Below are 18,647 nucleotides of genomic sequence, written 5' to 3'. Positions count from 1 at the left end.
GGAACTGCTAAGGCAGCTGCACCCTGGTCCGACCATCACAAAGCAAGAGACCCGAAAACTAAAAAGGCGAGGCTCACTAAGCCAAATTATCCCTCCACCCTTCAATTAACCCCATGTGTTTATCAGCCAGGTTGGCACAATAAACTAACTCACTGATGCTCAGTAATTTAGAAATTAACTCAGTCTCTAGCCAGTGGTTCTCAACCTTCCTAATGCCATGACCCTTTAATACAGTTTCTCATGTTGTGGTGACCCCTTCCACCAACCATAAAATTATTTTTGTTGCTACCTCCTAACTAATTTTGCTACTTTATAATCTTGTCTTTGTTGGCATTATGACTGTATGTTTCAGTAATGACCACATAAAACCTCAAAAGCAAACACCTGCTATACTAATTTTCGAGAACTAGTTATTTATATTTGTTGAAGGTGTATTTTATGAGATCAAAGAACCAGTGTAATATGTAAGACCATTTTCCATTACGCTTTGTGTTCTGAGACTGATTCTTTTTTGCCAAACGTGTTATTAGGAGCTAATCCACACAGCATACCATTCCCTAGTTCAACCATATGAAACAATAGTGTTCAGTTTCTATCACAATTACTTTCAAAACGTTCTCGTCCTTCTTGAACTCCTTGATATCAGGCTGCCTTTGCCACCCCTCCCCTCCTCATGGTACCCTCCAAGAACCCCTCTTCTAATGGTTATCTCTGTAGGTTCTCTATACACTAAAAAACAAAACAAAAACACCTAAGATTCAAGAAGGCTACCTACAGAACGCATCAGTGATAAACCCCAGTGTGAGTAAAACCCCCCAAACCCAGACAATTCAGAAAACATTGAAAACCAGATCGAGCCTAAAGTGTATCAGAGGGGAGATCAAAGGGACAAGGTTTTGATCCACTATAGTCATCTTTCCAATGAGACTATTCTTATGGTTTAAAAAAAAATCATAAATGTATTTATCAAAAGAGAAAGTTAACCATAGAACTAAAGCGCACTTTCATTTGTCACTAATGGGAAAAACAAGCTTTAAAGCACACACCTCTTTCAGAGAGCACATGTAAGCTTTAGCTAATTATTATCCAAGCAACAGGTAAATCATCACTTAGATTAACAAGGAACGGGAACCCTGCTATGTGTGAATATCTATACATACATATATATATATATTTCCGGCCAGAAGACAGTCTATAACGTGGAACCAAGAAAGACGAAAGCATTGGCAGGGCTCGTCATTAAACGTTATCTTGTGGACGGTGACCTGCGTTCTGGCCATGCTTTGCGCCCTACTTGTGGTATTGAATGTCTTACACTTCTTTATTTTAGCTATTTGGAGTGAACGGATCGTCTACTTCACTACGGTGAAAGCAACCTTCTGATTGTAGTTGGATTCACCAGGTAGTTTTTCTACAGAAACAGACTGTTTATGCCCGATGGGACACAAATTAGACCGTTTTGACCCTTTTAATTTCTCATTAAAACGAATACAACACATGTAGCTGTATACTGGCCGTTTTGTTTTGTTCAGCAGTCTCGTGAGCTCGGTTGTTAGGAGTTCATGCTTAAGAGAATGGTCCCTTTGGCCGAGCTGTCAGATTCTGAATCAAACCTTATTTTGTGGCATGTACGTGGTGGCATATTTTTCAAAATCACCGCTTCCTTCAAGTCTGTTGGTAGTTTTTCTGGATACAACTTAACTTGGTCGTACTTGTCTTTAAATCTTCAGAGAATATTAAAACATGTATTACTGTTTTTATGAATGAATATACTGAAAATTAAATTTCTTTTACAGAATTTTTACACTTACATACACTCTTTATCATGAAACATTTTCATGGTTTATTGATAAAAGGGTTTTTAGGATAGACTGAATATGTACTTGTTCTATGAAAAAGAGAAAAAATAAAAATTTTCTATAGTAATTTTGGGTAGTAACTAAATTTTTGCTTTTTTATTTTTCCTTTAAGTTCACGACAAAGTATGTTAAGATTCCATTTCAAGGTAAGCTTTCATTGTCTTATGACCTTTTTTCAGTGTAATTTTGAATATAAAATAAAACACGGGGTTAGTAAGAATTCCAAAATGCTTTTCTAACCAGTTTAAAAAAAAATCATTTTATTAGGGACTCATACAGCTCTTATCGCAATCCATCCATCCATTATGTCAAGCACATTTGTACATTTGTTGCCATCATTTTAAAAACATTTTCTTTCTACTTGAGCCCTTGGTATCAGCTCATTTTCCCCCCTCCCTCCCTCATGAACCCCTGATAATTTATAAATTACTATTGTTTTTTCATGTCTTACACTGACCGATGTCTCCGTTCACCCACTTTTCTGTTGTCCATCCCCCAGGGATGGGGTTACAGTATATGTAGATCATTGTGATTGGTCTAACCAGTTTTTCATAATTCTTTTTCTGTATTGAATGTAAACAAAACTATGGCAGTTTAATGACGTAATTCATATTTACTAAGCTTTTTAAAAAGCAACTTTAAAAGGAGCTAAGATGTTTTAACTTAAAAACAGCAAAACTTTCTTTTAATGCCTTTTAATTAAATAGTAAAGGAGCTCAGTTTTCAGCCAAACATTAGGCTGACAAAGGAATTAATAGCAGGAGTGAGGTATGCACACCACAGGACACTCAACCATTTGAGATACAAGAGGCAGCGTTTACCCAAGGACACGTGTGGGCGAGCAGACAGAAGGGAATGGAATAGGACACGGGGAAAGAGAGAAGTGACGGCACGTGAATCAGGGACACGAAGCAAAATGTGTATGGATTGCTGATGTCACACCGATTATCTGCTCTGGAAACCTTCAGCCAAACGTTTTCAAAAATCTGAATTCCTAAATTTAATTATTGCTGTAATATATTTAAAGCCACGCATTACTGTGAAGTTGTTCTGACATAACAATATATTTCTGAGGCACTTTGCATATGACTTTGAAAAATAATGTATTAAAAGTGGTCAGTTTCCATGAGTTGTTGCTTTTATTTGTTTCAGTGTCCCTCCATGAGGTTTCATTGCTAGTGGACACTGCGCATTTAAAGAGGTTTGGCTTGTGGAAAAGTCAGGACGATGACCCCACTAAGAGGAACCATGCTATCCTTTTCCTCTGGGTTTCTCCAGTTTATCTTCAAGAGATTCAGACGCAGTTAGAAAATCCTGCATTAAGCCAGCAATGTGAGTATAAACTGAGTTCTGAATTTGAGGATTACCTGAAAATCTAAAATAAAGCAGTTATTTCATGGAATGAAATTTTAAAAAATGTAATGATTATATTTACTTACATTAATTTCTCCTAGTAGTTTTATTCAACCAAGTAAAATGTACTTCAAATGTAAAAAGAGTATTACAGCCTTTTAGCTGGCCGTCATCTTTTGCTATCTCTTTTCTAAGTTTCTTATTCTTGTTTCATAATAAACTGTGCAGAGGTAATCAGTGGTAAAGTTAAGTAAAATATTGAAGTCTTTATCTTCAACATTTCCTGTAATTGATCTTTAAAAAAGTGCTAAGTTTGTTTATACGTCATTCCTCTAATCCTGCATTGCAGACCTCTGCATAACGTAGGGGTATAGCTAGGACGACCCTAAACGATTCTCCAAGTTCTAAAAATGTCCTTACTTCTTTCATCTCCGTACCGCCTCCCTTAGTTACTATTGATTAATAAAAAATTTGGTAAGTGGTAATTTTTTTTTAACCTTTAAATTTAGTTGTTTTTCTGTCCTAATTACTTGCTAGTTAGTCGGAGAAGCCTGTGACTAAATAGTGCAGATGCCGAGGAAACCTAAAACGTCAGGTTTTATGATGGAGCTTTGAAATGTTCCTGGGAAAACCCCACGATCTTTTAATGATACTTCTCTGTGGTTTGGAGCCCTTTTGTAATCTTTATTAGGGTAGAAGAGGATGATTTATGGGACTATTGTTAAAATGGTTGTTTATGGAAAATGATTTTGAGGGAGATGTTTGATTTTATAATTTCTTAATTGATAGATACGATATGGGTAGAAGGCTAGAAAAATTATTAGTTGATTAATTTTCACTTATTCATTTATTTTTAAATTCACTAGCAAAGCTATACTTAGCACCTATGGAGATAGTGACAGGGCGTACCACGGTGGGACACCACCCCTTCTGAAGTCAGAGACGTGAGTCTGACATGTTGGAGTGTTTGTCTGCTGGGCTGTTACCTAACATTCAGAATACTTTGTTGGGTTGCATTCCACCTTTCCTGTTGTTGTGAGGCGCTGTAGAGGCTCAGACTCACAGCACCCTGAGTAGACAGAAGTCGTTGTCTTCGGAATAGTAGTTATTTGAGTGATAACTTCCTTGAAAATCAGTACTGTGAATAAAGGGTTGGTTTCTTTTTTCTTCTATAGCTAAGTCCAGTGAATTTATTTTCCTTGAGCTGCATAATCCTATTTCACACAGAGAAGAACTGAAATTGAAAGATATCATGACGGAAATCAGCACGACCAGTGGAGAAGTAGAGCTTGCTTATCCGTTGTCCTGGATTCAGGCATTTCCATTGTTTCAGAGCCTCTCTTCAAAAGAAAGCTCTTTTATTCATTATTACTGTGCTTCAACTTTTTCTTTCCCTGCTGCCGCTGTTGAAGAAATGAAGGTGATATCAGTAGCTCAGGTTAGCATTTGATTACGATTGCTTGTATGGGTGTTGGATAAAAGTTTTCATGGAAATTAGGCTAATTTCAAAATGCTCGCTTTTGATTGAAGGGTGCGTGAGTCAGTCTGAAAGAGTCCCAATGTCAAACAAAGCTGTAATAGTAGGATCCATAAAACCAGGATAGTATAAAATTAGAACCAAAGAATAAAATAAATACCCATGAGTCTATATTGGTATAAATAGGCAACTAAATGAATGAATAATAAATAGAAGAATTAATATTTCTTTAGAGAAAAGTTTCAATTAATTGAGTATAAAAGGAATGAGGGAAATATGAAAATACTGTTAAAACACCAACAGTAATTGTTGCAGACAAGGTCCATTAATGGATGCTAAAGTTGATAGGTGGAAATTTAAAGAAAAATAAGTTATTTGCATAGTTTCAAGGTAATTATTCCAAGATATTAACACAAAAGGAAAAACAATAAATTTACAATAGAGAAACTTGGCAGAAACCACCTTAATCAAGTGATCAAAGTAAAAATCACCAATAGGACATCAGCATAACGTCCTGTCCTGATATCATGCACTGAAAAGGGTTATTTCTATGATATTCTTCCCAGTAAATTAGATCCTCAATCGGATGACGAGGAAAATCAAGATAAGTTCAGTTGGAAAGTAACTAATGGGCATGTGTCAATGTGTCAGGTCATGGTTCTAGATCACTAGGGGTCCAGGAGTGACAGGCTACTAGCACAGAAAAGGGCACTCCCGCAAAGTGGGTGAAATTTAAATGAATGTCACATTTTAGTTAATAGTACTATATGATTATTCATTTTAATTTCTTAGTCTTAATCATTGTACTGGGGCATACAAGATGTTAACATTTTGGGGATCTGGGTGAAAAATAATTTTTTGCAACTTTTTTATAAGTATGCAATTAGCCTGAAACAGTAAGTTAAAAAATATACCATGTTTAGTTGTATAGGAGGTTGGTCACATAGGTGTAGTTTGTACTTCTAGGAAGGAAAATGCTCCTAAGGCTGCTATTGTATATGAGTATTTAGGCAGCTATTTGTTTGTGTGTACATATATTCTATCCACGGGCTTGACTGGAGTCCTGGTGGTGTAGCAGTTTACACATTGAGCTGCTAATCTCAAGGCCAGCTGTGCTTGCGGGAGAGAAAACGAGGCTTTCTGCTCCCATAAGTAGTTACAGCCTAACAAAGACAGCGGCAGTTCTACCCTGTCGTATAGGGTCAGGATGAGTTGGAATCGACCCGAAAAATGAGTTTTTGAGACTTAAGGGCCTAATCTGGGTTTAATACTTACTTTTAGAAAGCCACTTTGTGAAGGATGAGCTTTGAATACTTAACTGTGCATACTGTCGTAAAAATATTCCACAGTTGTTATATATACAAATTTATTTCCAGCTTTCCCATTTAATAATAAAATTTATGTTAATGTTATAACACTCAGTTTCTCATCATTGAAAATTTTTATTTTCACCAACTTGACATCTCTGGGATCTCTATGATTCAGCATTGATTCGCTGGCAGCCAGTTTGGGGTTTTATTCACTTTCAGGTGTGATGTTTTCAAATCCAATTTTAGTTTATAGAGCCCAAGTTTGGAAATAATACTTCCATTAAACTCAGCTATTGTGTATATAGTATCTCCTGATCCACAGTGTTATTTTTACATCACTATATATTACTTTATAGAAGTTCTGAAAATACAAAACGTACATCATCAAAATACTCTTTTGTCAGAATATTTTCTCCTGGAAGCCTAGGTTTTGATTTTGTGCTGTAGATAGTTACTATGTTTGTTTGCATTTATGTACCCTTACAAAACTCTTTCTGTGCTACTTTCCATCAGTCTGCAAATATAAATGCAGCCACGCCTACTTACACCTTAATGCAAAAGCAAAGTAGCGGTTGCTACTCACTTTCTATTACATCTAATGCAGAAGAAGAATGGCGAGAAGTCAAGCACACAGGACCCGTTCAGAAGTATGTATTTTTATCTTGTTTATAATAAGCAGAGACATTAGAAATCTTCATTAATGCTGCTGCTTTTTAAAAAATAATTAAATCATTTTATTGGGGGCTCGTACAACTCTTATCACAATCCACACATACATCCATTGTGTCAAGCATATTTGTACGTTTGTTTCCCTCATCATTCTCAAAACATTTGCTTTCTACTTCAGTCCTTGGTATCAGGTCCTCATTTTTCCCCCTCCTTCCCTGCTCCCCCCCCATTAACCCTTGGTAATTTATAAATTATTATTATTTTGTCATATCTTACACCATCTGACATCTCCCTTCACCCACTTCTCCGCTGTCCATCCCCCATGGAGGAGGTTATATGTAGATCCTTGTAATCACTTCCCCCTTTCCAACTTCTCTTCACCCTCCTGATATCGCCACTCACTACTGGTCCTGAGGGGTTCAGCTATCCTGGATTCCCTGTGTTTCCAGTTCCTATCGCTACCAGTGTACATCCTCCGGTGTAGCCAGATTTGTAAGGTAGAATAGGGATCATGATAGGGGTGGGGTGGGGGCTCGGGGGAGGAAGGAAGCATTCAAGAACTAGAGGAAAATTCATGCTGCTGCTTTTTAGTTCAATTTTGCTTTGGGTTCTCTAGTTCTGACTATAAATTATTTTTTGAAAAAAAAATTAAAAAGAAAAATCTCTTTCTAAAGAAATAATAGGTCCCATTTCACTCAATTTTCTTTCTTTTATGCTCTTCTGTGGTTTTTGTTTTAAAATCATTTTACTGGGATCTCTTACAGGTATTATAACAACCTATAATTCATTTAAATCAAGCATTGTTGTACAATTACTGCCACCATCAGTTTCAAAACATGTTCTGTCTCTTTGAACTCTTTGATATCAGGTCCCCTTTATCACACTCCCTTACCTTTTCTACCCCCATGAACCTTTATTATTATTATTTTGCCATATCTTATACCATCCAATATATCCATCGACCTATAATTCTGTTATTCATTCCCCTTGAATGGGGTTATATAGTCATTGCTATCAGTCCATGGGTGTTGTTCTCCCCTCCCCACCCCCTCTGCATACTCTCAGGGAATCCTTACTCCCATTACTGTTGCTGAAGGGTTTATATATCTTGGATTTTATGCATCAAATGATCTTAATTATACAAATGAACATAAAAAGGTTAGGAATAAGAAAGTAAAAATTACACACACACACACACACAATAAGGAAGCAGATGGACTTTGGGCCTCTACTTAAATCTTACCTCTGTTTGTTCTAATTATGTGGAATAGTGGATACTCATCTTCTGTAATCGCTGAAGACAAAGTGGGTGCTTAAACAAATGTGGTTAGAAGGCGAATGGTGCCCAACTTTTAAAAGATATAGCATTTGGGGTCTTAAAGGCTTGAAGGTAAACAAGCAGTCATCTAGCAGGGAAGCAACAAAGTCCCCATGGAAGAAGCACACCAGCCTGTGTGATCATGAGGTGTCGATGAGAGTAGGTATCAGAAATTCAAAAACAAGCAATCAGATTGACGTGAAGCAGCATAGACAAAGTGGAGACCGAAAACCCACCAGTATAATAATTATTCCCTCACAGAAGGACCACACGGAAGGGGTGATACATCCATTGTGCAGTATAGCACTGATGAGACACGTAACTATCCTCCAGTTCAGAGGTTCTCAACCTTCCTAATGCCACCACCCTCCCATACAGTTCCTCAGGTTGTGGTGACCCCCTCCAGCCATAAAATTATTTTCATTGCTACTTCATAACTATAATTTTGCTACTGTTATGAATCGGGCGACCCCTGTGAAAGGGTTGTTTGACCCCCAAAGGGGTGGCGACCCACAGGTTGACAGCCACTGTTCTAGTTCTTTAATATTTCCTCCCCTTACTATTATGGTTTTAGTTTTACCTCATTAATCATGTGAGACCTGTGCATGTTCATTTGTATAATTAAGATCGTTCAGTGCATGAAATCCAAGATAGATAAGCCCTTCCTTTAATTTTACCTTGCTGCTAATAGCAGTCAGTTTTCCCACATCTTTACCAACATTTATTATTTTCCAGTTTTCTTTTTTCTTTTTGACCCGTGACACTTTTATTCAGTTTCGTGAAACAGTGTAGCATAAATCAATTGCCACTTCACATTTTGTCAAAATACTGTCTTTGATCTCACCTCAAGTGTCCCTAGAGCTTCACTTGAGGGCACCCGTGGACAAGTTCTCTGTTCAGTCGCAGCAAAAGCTAACAAAGAAGGGTTTTTAGAAAATCCACCACAAAGTCAGGCAGCCTGATGCTGTGAGCACGTACAGTACAAGGTCAGGCTGTGCCTGGCTGCAGTGGTGCGGGCCGCTGAATGGCAGCCTTCCCTCAGGTGGCTGGGCTGCGTCGTGGCTCGGCTGAAACCATCGCGGCTGTGGCTGGGGTTCCAGTATCAGCAGCCACAGTCGTTGAAGACCGGGTCTTCCCACCCCTTCAGTGGTCAGTGTTCACTTCACAACAATGCAGCTCAGTTCATAGGGTATTTTGGCCACTCATAATTTGAGAATTGGGGCTTTGGAAGAATAAGGCTTTAATATTAAAAACTTGTTGTTTTAGGGCTAAGTTTTAATAGAACTCTTAAATTCAACCAAATCAAGAAATAACCAATTGGTTCAAAATGGCTTGATGGGAAAACTACTATGTAACAAAAACTTGGCATTGAGTGCAAAGGCTCTGCTGTTGTTTTTTTATGAGCAAGGCATGCAAAGGGCCTGGGGGCGGGGCAAGGAGAGGGGCTCTGGCATTTACAACTGCAGGTGTTTCCTCCTCCTCCTCCTCCTCCTCCTCCTCTTGACTGGGCTCTCAGTCAAGTTTCATAAACCACTCCCTTGAGGCCTTGCTGCGTGAGGGCTGAGCCCTCCAGGTATTTCACAGCAGCATCCATGGCCAGGCTCTAATGGTAGGTGATGGGGGTCAGCTGCTTCTTATCGTCTCCTCTCGCAGGTCAAGCTTTGTGCCCATGAGAGAGAGTGTTGGGACAGTGGTGAACCTTTGGGTGCCACTCTGCCCGAACATTTTCCAATGACGTAGGACTTACTGGCAAATTTTCTCTTGATTTTTTTTCCGTTTCAGCTGCCATGCCTTTCCTTTTTGGCTTTTTCCCCCTAGGTCCTTACACATACCCTTAGAGTGTTTGGCTTTATTGTCTCAAGTTGCTCTTTGAAATTTCCTGTTCAGCCCCATGACTTCATCCATTTGCTTTAGCCACCCTATAATTAAGAGCAAGTTTCAGAGTTTCTTCTGTCATCCACTTTGATCTTTTTTTTCTTTCTTGCCTTTAAAAAAAAAATCATTTTATTTGGGGCTCGTACAACTCTTATCACAATCCATGCATCCATCCATTGTGTCAAACGCATTTGTGCATTTGTGGCCATTATCAATTTCGAAACATTTTCATTCTGCTTGAGCCCTTGGTTTCAGCTTCCCATCCCCACCCCTCCACAAATCCTTGATAATTTATGAATTGTTCTTATTTTCTCATGTCTTTCACTGACCGATATCTCCCCTTACCCACTTTTCTGTTGTCCATCCCCCTGGGAGGGGGTTATATGTAGATCATTGTTGTCGGTTCTCCCTTTCTCCTCCACTCTCCCCTTACCCTCCTGGTATAGCTACTCTCAATATTTGTCTTGAGGGGTTTACCTGTCCTGGTTTCCCTGTTTCCAGCTCTTATCTGTACCCATGTACATGCTCTGTTCTAGCCAGATTTGTAAGGTAGAATTGGGGTCATGATATTGGGGGGGCAGGAAGCATTAGAGAACTAGAGGAAAGTTGTATGTTTCATCGGTGCTATACTGCACGCTGTCTCGCTTGTCTTTACCTTGCGACCCTTCTATAAGGGGGTGTCCAGTTGCCTGCAGATGGGCTTTGGGTCTCCACTCCACACTCCCCCGCATTCACAATGATATGATTTTTTTTTTTCTTTGATGCCTGATCCCTGATCCCATTGACTCCTCGTGATCACACAGGCTACTGTGCTTCTTTCATGTGGGTTTTGTTGCTTCTCAGCTGATGGCCGCTTGTTTATCTTCAAGCCCTTAAAACCCCAGATGCTATATTTTTTGATAGCCAGGCACCATCAGCAAATGAAGACCCCAAAGGCTCTACTCCCACAGATGTCAGCTGGCTCTGCTCACCAGGGTCCGCTCCCTCTCAGGAGTCGGTTACTCTTCAGTCACATGGGAGTGCCTTCAACCCGAGGGGCTCATCTGCAGGCAGTGTTTCCAACAGCGCTCCTTTTGCTTAGGCCTTCAATCTTTGCAAGTGCTCCAAAGCTCTGCAAAAAGGTTTCAGAGACTTCTTTTTCTGAAGTGGGGAGCTGAGTCCTCCTTTGTCTGTCCTTAGCCTGGAAGCCCCGCTGAAACTTGTTCACTTTGAATAACCCTGCTGGGATTTGAAGTACCAGTGACTTAGCTTCTGCATCACAGCCACACCCAGGCCACCACAGTGCAACGACCTGACAGACAAGTGCTAGTGGGAGTGAAAAGGTCTTTTCGTGTGCTTTTGATTTGCATCTGTCTCATAGCTTATGAGGGGATCCTTGGTGGTGTAGTCTAAAAGGTGCCTGAAACAACAGTAAGTTAAAAAGTACTGTGTTTAGTTTTATAGGAGGTTGGTCACATACATGTAGTTTGTGTATCTATGTCACATACCTCAAGGAAGAAAAGTGTTACGTTTGCTATTTTGTTTGAGTATTTATATGTATTTATGCACAAATATGTATGTGTGTATGTGCTTTCTCTATCTAAGGGTTATTGTATGTAGCAGGTTACACATGGGGCTGCTGCCCACAAGGCCAGCATTTTGAAACCACCAGTTGGCCCACAGCAGAAAGTCGAAGTTTTTTACGTTCATAATGAGTTGACAGTCTTGGAAACGCACTGGGGCAGTTCTGCTCTATTCTGTAGGTCGATATAGGACCTCAGTTGACATGGACTAAATGGCAGTGAGGTTGGTGTTTAGATTGGATAGCTAATGATGCTGAGCTGCTCTTCATGTTTGGTGGCTATTTTAGTGTTGTCTTTGGTGAACATAACTATTTAAATTCTTTGCCCATATTAATACTGGAGTTTTTATCATTTTTTGTTAAATTGTCAAAATCTTATTTATATTTTGGTTGGATTTTTGAATATTTTATTGTGCTTTAGGTAGAAGTTGATACGTACAGTTGACTTTCTGTTCAGTCAGCTGTACACCCGTGACTCCACGACTGGTTGCGTTCTCCGCAGTGTCTGTTCCCCCTTCTCCAGGCTGAGGCCTCGTCTCAAGCCACCTGGTTGCCTTGCCTCTTCTTCCTTCTTATTTTTGATTGTGGACAAATGTCCTTTGGGACTCATTTGATAGTTTTAAAGAACTTAGTACTTATGCCTGCTATTTTTTATTTTTGGTTATTAGATTATTATGAATATGGGATTGCCTTTTCTTCCTGTAAAATAGTTTGATTAATAATTATTTTAATTTTGTGAAGTCCCATTTATTTTTTGTTTTACTATATTTTTTTCTTCTATATTAGATTAACAATTTTTAAGAGATAGGCTGGGCCACTTTTAGGCCCAACAGTTAGCCCTACATTTTCTTTAAGACTGTGGTCTTCACAGCTAGCTCTTTAATCGTTTTGAATTTTTGTTTACACGAGCCTTTTCAAAATTTAGAATTGTGTAGAAGAGATACATCCTCAGTGGTATTATACCCGATTGTGAGCTATAGTTTATGGATTAGTCAGATAACTGAGATTAACCCACATTGAAAGGATTGGAAAGAAAAAGATGATCCTCGATGAGAATGTCATTAGTAGTTTGTGGAAAGAAAAGTAAAATTTAAGTGCTCTCTCCTGCCAAATACTGTACCCTACAGTTGTTAGTTATAGAATATCACTGCCATGTTACTGTCCATGTAGCAGATCTCTTTGACACTAGCATTTTTAATGTCGGTTTACTTAAATCTTAATTTTACTTTTTCAGGTTGATTGTATACCCTCCACCACCTACCAAAGGGGGATTAGGAGTAACTAATGAAGACCTAGAGTGCTTAGAAGAAGGAGAGTTTCTTAATGATGTAATCATTGATTTCTATCTTAAGTAAGTCAATGATAGGTGATCCTTTTCATTTGTTTTACAGGTTTTGCTGTTCAATATTTCTACCTCTGAGATACTGTAGCTAGCTCAAAACCTCAGTGTCGTGAAGGTGATTCCAGCTCCCAGTGGCCCTAGAGTCGAACTGCTCTTGTGCTGTCCCTCGGCTGTAAACGCACCGTCTGTACCTCCACTTTTCCTTGAGCTGGGTGCAGCGCCTTTGTGTGCTTCTGAAGAGCCACTGTGGTTTTCATTACTAATTTATTTATTAAAACCCCCCCCACACAATTTCTCTACTTTATTAGTGTGATGATAGAAGTACTGAGAAATCACTTTAAGCAGCATTATTCAATTATCTGTTGTATTGTTAAGGAATATAAAGTCCTTTGAAAAGTCCGTCTCACTATTTCATTTTTAAAAGAAACAAACAGTTAACACCTGGCTTGCAGAAAGCTAGGAATGACAGTGGAAGCCCAAAGTTCATCTGCAGGGTCCCCACAGAGTTTGAGCCTACAGTAATCTCCTCTGACCTAGTTGAGGGATGTGAATAGCCTGGCTTTCAGATACAGAGCCTTGTAAAGTTGATTTTAGCAGATGCAATTAACTTAAAATGTAATAACCTAATAATTTGATCTCACTTTTGACTCATTTTAAAGTTTTTCAGTTTTTAATATTTCCTGCTTTATTTTTAACTGAAGTTTTACTGTGTTTTGTTCAGTCATTGTTGTCTAACTTTCCGAAGATATGGAATGCAGCCATACTAATGGTTGTAATACCATTTTCTGTTTATTCTAATGTATTTGTCAGTATTGGGTTGTTTTCAATTGTCTGGCTTTTCTTTTTATTGCAAATCTTTTTTTTCTCTGCTTTGCACGTTGAGTGCTTTTTAATCATTTTATTTTGTTGCTGCTTAGAATATACACAGCAAAACATTCAGTTGTTTCTGTGCAACACAGTGACAGTTATTACCTTCTTTGATTTGTGCGATCATTCTCACCTCTTTTTCCTGGCTTGTTCTCCCCTGTCGACACGACTTTGCTAACTCCTAAGGTTCTTATTTAATCTTTTGAGTTGCTATTTTGAATCTGATCCCATAGAAGTCATTCTTGAAAGAGCACAATGGTCAAGCCAGGCGGTTTTTTTCTTTTTTTAACTATTTAAACTAAATTATTGTTTCATCTTAAGAAGACTTCAGGGGATATTTTGGTTGAAGGTTTAGTGGTTAACTCAGAGCAACAGTTTCACGGGCTCATCCAGCTTCCATGACTCCAGATAGGTCGAGTCTATTAAGATTTAAAATTTGTTCTGAATTTTACCCCCTGTGATCAGTTTCTCTAGAGAATCTCTGATCAAATGTTCAGTAAGGTAGCTTGGCACCATCTAGTTTTTCTGGCCCTGTGGCAAGGGATCTAGTTCGTGGAGGCCATTTAGCCACCCACACATTCTGTATCTTCCTCCTATTTCTGGTGCTTTTTGCTCTGTTGCCCAGGCGTAACTGTACAGCACTGTTATCTATGCATATGGTCACGTATGTATACACTCATGAAATCACCATTCAGATCAAAATACCCATTTGGGAACCCCAGAAGGGTTCATTGTTTCCCCTTTACAGAGAGTACACAACCACATATAAAACATTTTCGCATTCTGATTTTTTTTAATTAAAAAAAAAAGTGTTTTAGTACGCGTAAGTTCATTCTTGAACCCATATCCAGTATTAAGAATAACTGAGTTCTCTAATTTTGAAGTATTAATTACTAAGTGATTGAGCTTACGCTATTCTAGTGTAAGAATGGCCTAAGGATTTAGAGATGTAAATTTTTCTAGATTGATTTAGAGTAAAATAGTTGCAGTTTTACATTTGATTGCATCACCATTGGACTAACATTTCCTTCTAGCCCCACCCCTCTGGAATATAAACTTCATGGGGACAGGTTCTATTTTTCTTATTTTTCCCATCTGGTTTGAACATGGTGCTTAGCACATGAAAGAAATTTGTTTTTTATAAGTATTTTTTAAATGAATGGATATATGGACAATTTCTGCTTTAAGTGATTTTGATAGAGGGTGAGATAACCAAATAAACTAAAAACTAAAATCAGTAAATAGCAAGAACTTTGGCTTACTTTCCATCTAGTTGAATATAAAAGTTTAAGATTTCCAGAACACATAATAATTGGGATTATGACTAGGTAGAAGCTTTTAAAGATAGTTAACATCTGTGGGGTTTCTACTTTACAGGTATCTTCTATTGGAAAAGGCATCCGATGAACTTGTTGAACGAAGTCACATTTTTAGTAGCTTTTTCTATAAGTGCTTGACAAGAAAGGAAAATAATTTAACAGAAGATAATCCAAATCTGTCGTAAGTTAATTATCTAACATACTTAAACTCTAAGAAGAAAATATACTGTTTTGATGCAACATAGTATTTCCTAGAGTAAGTATTGTGCATGTCCTGGGCTTACTTGCTCTGAGAGCCCTTTCTCTGTTCTCCCTGCCACAGAGAGGTGACTCTTGCAGGTCGCATTTCTAAATTGGGACAGGAAATATCTTCCTACCCTGTTGGCCTTGGGCAGTGACTGGTAGTGGTAACGTTTCCTCTCAAGGTCCATCTGTCTCTGTACAGACTAGTAGGGCTCCAGCTTCATCTGGAGATGTTGTTTCTTCCCTTTGTCCTCCAGTCTAGGTACAGAGCGCTTTCCTACTGTTGCTGATCTCTGGTTGCTTCATTGCGCTCGTTTGACTTTTTACCATTTCTGTCTCTTCTGTGGCCTATTCCCTGCATTAAATTCTGCCACAAATACGACGGGGCTTCCAGAAGTTTGTAGCTATTATCTTTTAACTTTGTTTTTTTCAAGTACTTTCTGAAACCTGCTCATATAAAGTTATTTTTGTTAATGTGGTTGAATCCTCATTATTAAGACTGCTGTATTTGCACAATTTAAGTAAGTCTCTGCACCACTGATTTTTTGATTAATGCTAAAATCTATAGGTAGTAGTTTATAGTTGCAGAGGTGGGGAGTTACTGTTGGAACTTGTTAGCTGCTGTCAAATTGGCCCTCCAACTCATGACAACCCCGTATCCTCCAGAACAAATTGCTGCCCTCTCCAGATTGGATCGTGGTGATCTACTAGGCTTTCCGAGGAGCCTGGTTGTGTACTGGGGTAAGCATTCGACTGCCAACTGCATGGACAGCAATCAAGGATGAGGGGTCTGCTCATGCAAAGATTGACAGCCTCAGAAGCCCCTGGGCCAGTTCCACTCTGTCCTGTAGAGTCTATGAATCGGAATCAGTGACAGCAGTGGATTACTGTATAAGTGGGTCAGTTCTGGAAGTATATGGGCAGGCGTTTTTCTCTACTCTTAGTCCGGATGTTCTGCTGAAACCAATTCAGTGTAGTAACAACATTCAGTCCTCCACGGACAAATGAGTGGTATCTGTGCGTGATGTCCATTTGCAGACATGGAACCCGAATCGCTCACATGGAAGGCGAGAATTTTATCAGAGAACCCCCAATGTCTCTGTTATAACTTAACATCGGCAAGATTCGGACAGCCAGCACACACACTCTGTCGTGTGCGTACTGTGTGAGTATGTGTACCAGACCAAGCCTTGTTGTTAGGTGCCCTTGCGTGCGGGCTGACCCTCGTGACCATGTGTACAGCAGAACCCAACACTGCTTGTCCAGGTTTCACGTCACTGTTTGTAGCCACCGAGTCAGTCTTTCTAGGCAAGAGTCTTCCCTGTTCTTTGCGGGAATCTTTCCTTATTCACTTCACAATATTATCTCTAATTATTTACATTTTTGCCTGCTGAACTTTATTTGCACCCTTTATTTTCTCCCTATCCCCGGGTCATGCACAGTGTTTGGGATTTCCTAGATACTCGTCATGCATTGAGTGTGTCACCCCAAAAGATGTACCTCGTTGATGAGGCCATGTTCTCAGTGCTTTAGCCGTTGTGTCATTTGGCAGTTTTCTTTCTTTTTCTTTTCCATTTGGCAGTTATTCAATGAGGTGATCATCCCCCTTGGTGTGATCATGGAGTCAGTGGTTAAAGAAGTAGGGTAGGATGCCCACCTTCACTTTGCTCAGAAAGGGAATTTCCTTAGTGTGGCCTTCACCACTCTTTATCTTTCAAGGAGTAAAGGGAGGGAGATAAAAGCAGAGAGAGAGGTGACCTCGTTACTACCAGGGAAGATGACCCTGGGAGTCCATATGCTGAGAAGCCCCCACGCCCTGGAGCACGTGAAGACACGTGGAGGTCTCTGAGGAATTCTGGGCCCACAGATGGACCTTCCCTTAGAGCCGCTGCCATGAATGGACACTTTCCGCTTCCCCAACTAGGAGAAAATAAATTTGTTTGTTAAAGCTGTCCACTTGTGGGATTTCTTTTATAACAGCAATAGGTAACTACTCCAGTACTCAAAATGAAAGATGACTGCTGAGCAAACGGTTAGATATTTGAGGATTTTCAACATAGTTAGGAACTTTGTGGCCCCTTGTATTCATTCATTTATGTTTCCCTTGCCCCATCTTATGTCTCATGCATTTCCAATGACGTAAAACTCGCGTAATTGGGGAATCTGCCAGATAGCAGCATAGACCATCAGGTGTCTATCCCAAAGATAGTCAGTTGGAAGACAAGTTAACAGTCAGACTATATACTTGTTGTAATGTTGGAGTCATTCTGAAATGAGCAGATTTGGTAAGCATGTTATTATCTGATATAGTTTATCTCCCACAAAGTGTGTCATTTTCTCGCTAGCTTTTAGCCCATTTTGGGTCTCGTTTTACTTCTGATCGCTGCCCATGTTGGTTTGGTCAGATGAACTGGAACAGTTCAAAGAGAGTCTCTGTACTTCTATACCGTACATCCCATGTCTAAGTCTTGAAGAACGTAATGTTGGGGGCCTTTGAATTGCTCTTCAGTTCACATAGAACTCGCGTCACGGAAAACGCCTGCCCCTTAGGGTTTTCTAGGCTGTGATCTTTCCTCAAGCAGACTGCCAGTTCTTCCTTGCCTGAAGCTAGGAGGGGTTTGAACTACCAACCTTTCGGTTAGCAGGTTTGTGTGTTTTAACTTTTAAGCCACCAGGGCTTCTTTAAAAGAGTATAATAGTTTTTTCTATTCCATGTGTCATAAGACCAAGCTGGAAGTACGTGACTTTATGCCACTTTTGAATGCCATCATGATTTAAAAACCCTTTTTGACACCCCAAATTGATTTTGATATCTTCCTTCTTTTACTTCTCAATTGTATGTGAAGAAAGTAAGCTAGAACTGTTGTGCATGCGTGTCAGTCCTTTTCTAAGTGTCTTCAATGCTATAATTCCTTGGTATCTGTTTTAGTTATTGCTTATCATTCTTTACTCTCATTAAATTGTAAATTTAAAGTAGTGTGGATGCTTTTATCTTTCTTGTGGGGCATGTACTATTAAAGGTGAGGATGAGTCAAAAACTACTACTCCAAAATTATAGAAACCTTTTTTAAAAAGGTGGAGTTAGGGTTTCCTGACTTACTCTTCATGTAGATCTGTACACTCTGTTGTTAATGTTGCCAGCTCTGTGTGCTTTCCGGGAAGAAGTTTGTGCTCTTCAAAAATGGCATTTCTAACATCCCTGAGGGATTGCTGTATCGTATGGGATTTCTATCCACAGTTGTTTGAGTTAGTACCAGAACACTTCCCACAGTTGCACACATTTCCAGACTCGCCAGCAGTGTAGGACAGTTGCAAACTCACTGCCCCCTCTCTAGCACTTGTTTTCTTTTTAAAAATCATTTTACATCTATCCATCCATCCACCCATCCATCCATCCATCCATCCATCCATCCATTGTGTCAAGCACATTTGTACATTTGTTGTCATCATCATT

The 18,647-nt window shown here is 39.2% G+C and overlaps 1 protein-coding gene across 1 annotated transcript in view; it reads left to right on the top strand.

Annotated features, from left to right (window-relative positions):
• LOC101644462 (sentrin-specific protease 7) overlaps positions 1–18,647 on the top strand; it is a 53,387-nt gene that overhangs the window by 13,786 nt on the left and 20,954 nt on the right. The window contains exons 4-9 of the mRNA XM_045286147.1: positions 1,972–2,005; positions 3,012–3,191; positions 4,388–4,650; positions 6,513–6,646; positions 12,657–12,773; positions 15,009–15,131. Coding sequence (XP_045142082.1) covers positions 1,972–2,005; positions 3,012–3,191; positions 4,388–4,650; positions 6,513–6,646; positions 12,657–12,773; positions 15,009–15,131 — 851 coding nt within the window. The remainder of the gene's footprint in view (positions 1–1,971; positions 2,006–3,011; positions 3,192–4,387; positions 4,651–6,512; positions 6,647–12,656; positions 12,774–15,008; positions 15,132–18,647) is intronic.

Source organism: Echinops telfairi, unplaced genomic scaffold (genome assembly GCF_000313985.2).
Source record: "Echinops telfairi isolate 266 unplaced genomic scaffold, ASM31398v2 ScPeMD7_6;HRSCAF=24_0, whole genome shotgun sequence".
Lineage (NCBI taxonomy): Eukaryota > Metazoa > Chordata > Mammalia > Afrosoricida > Tenrecidae > Echinops > Echinops telfairi.
The sequence above is the reverse complement of the archived record's forward strand: the minus strand, read 5'-3'. Positions and strand labels throughout refer to the sequence as shown.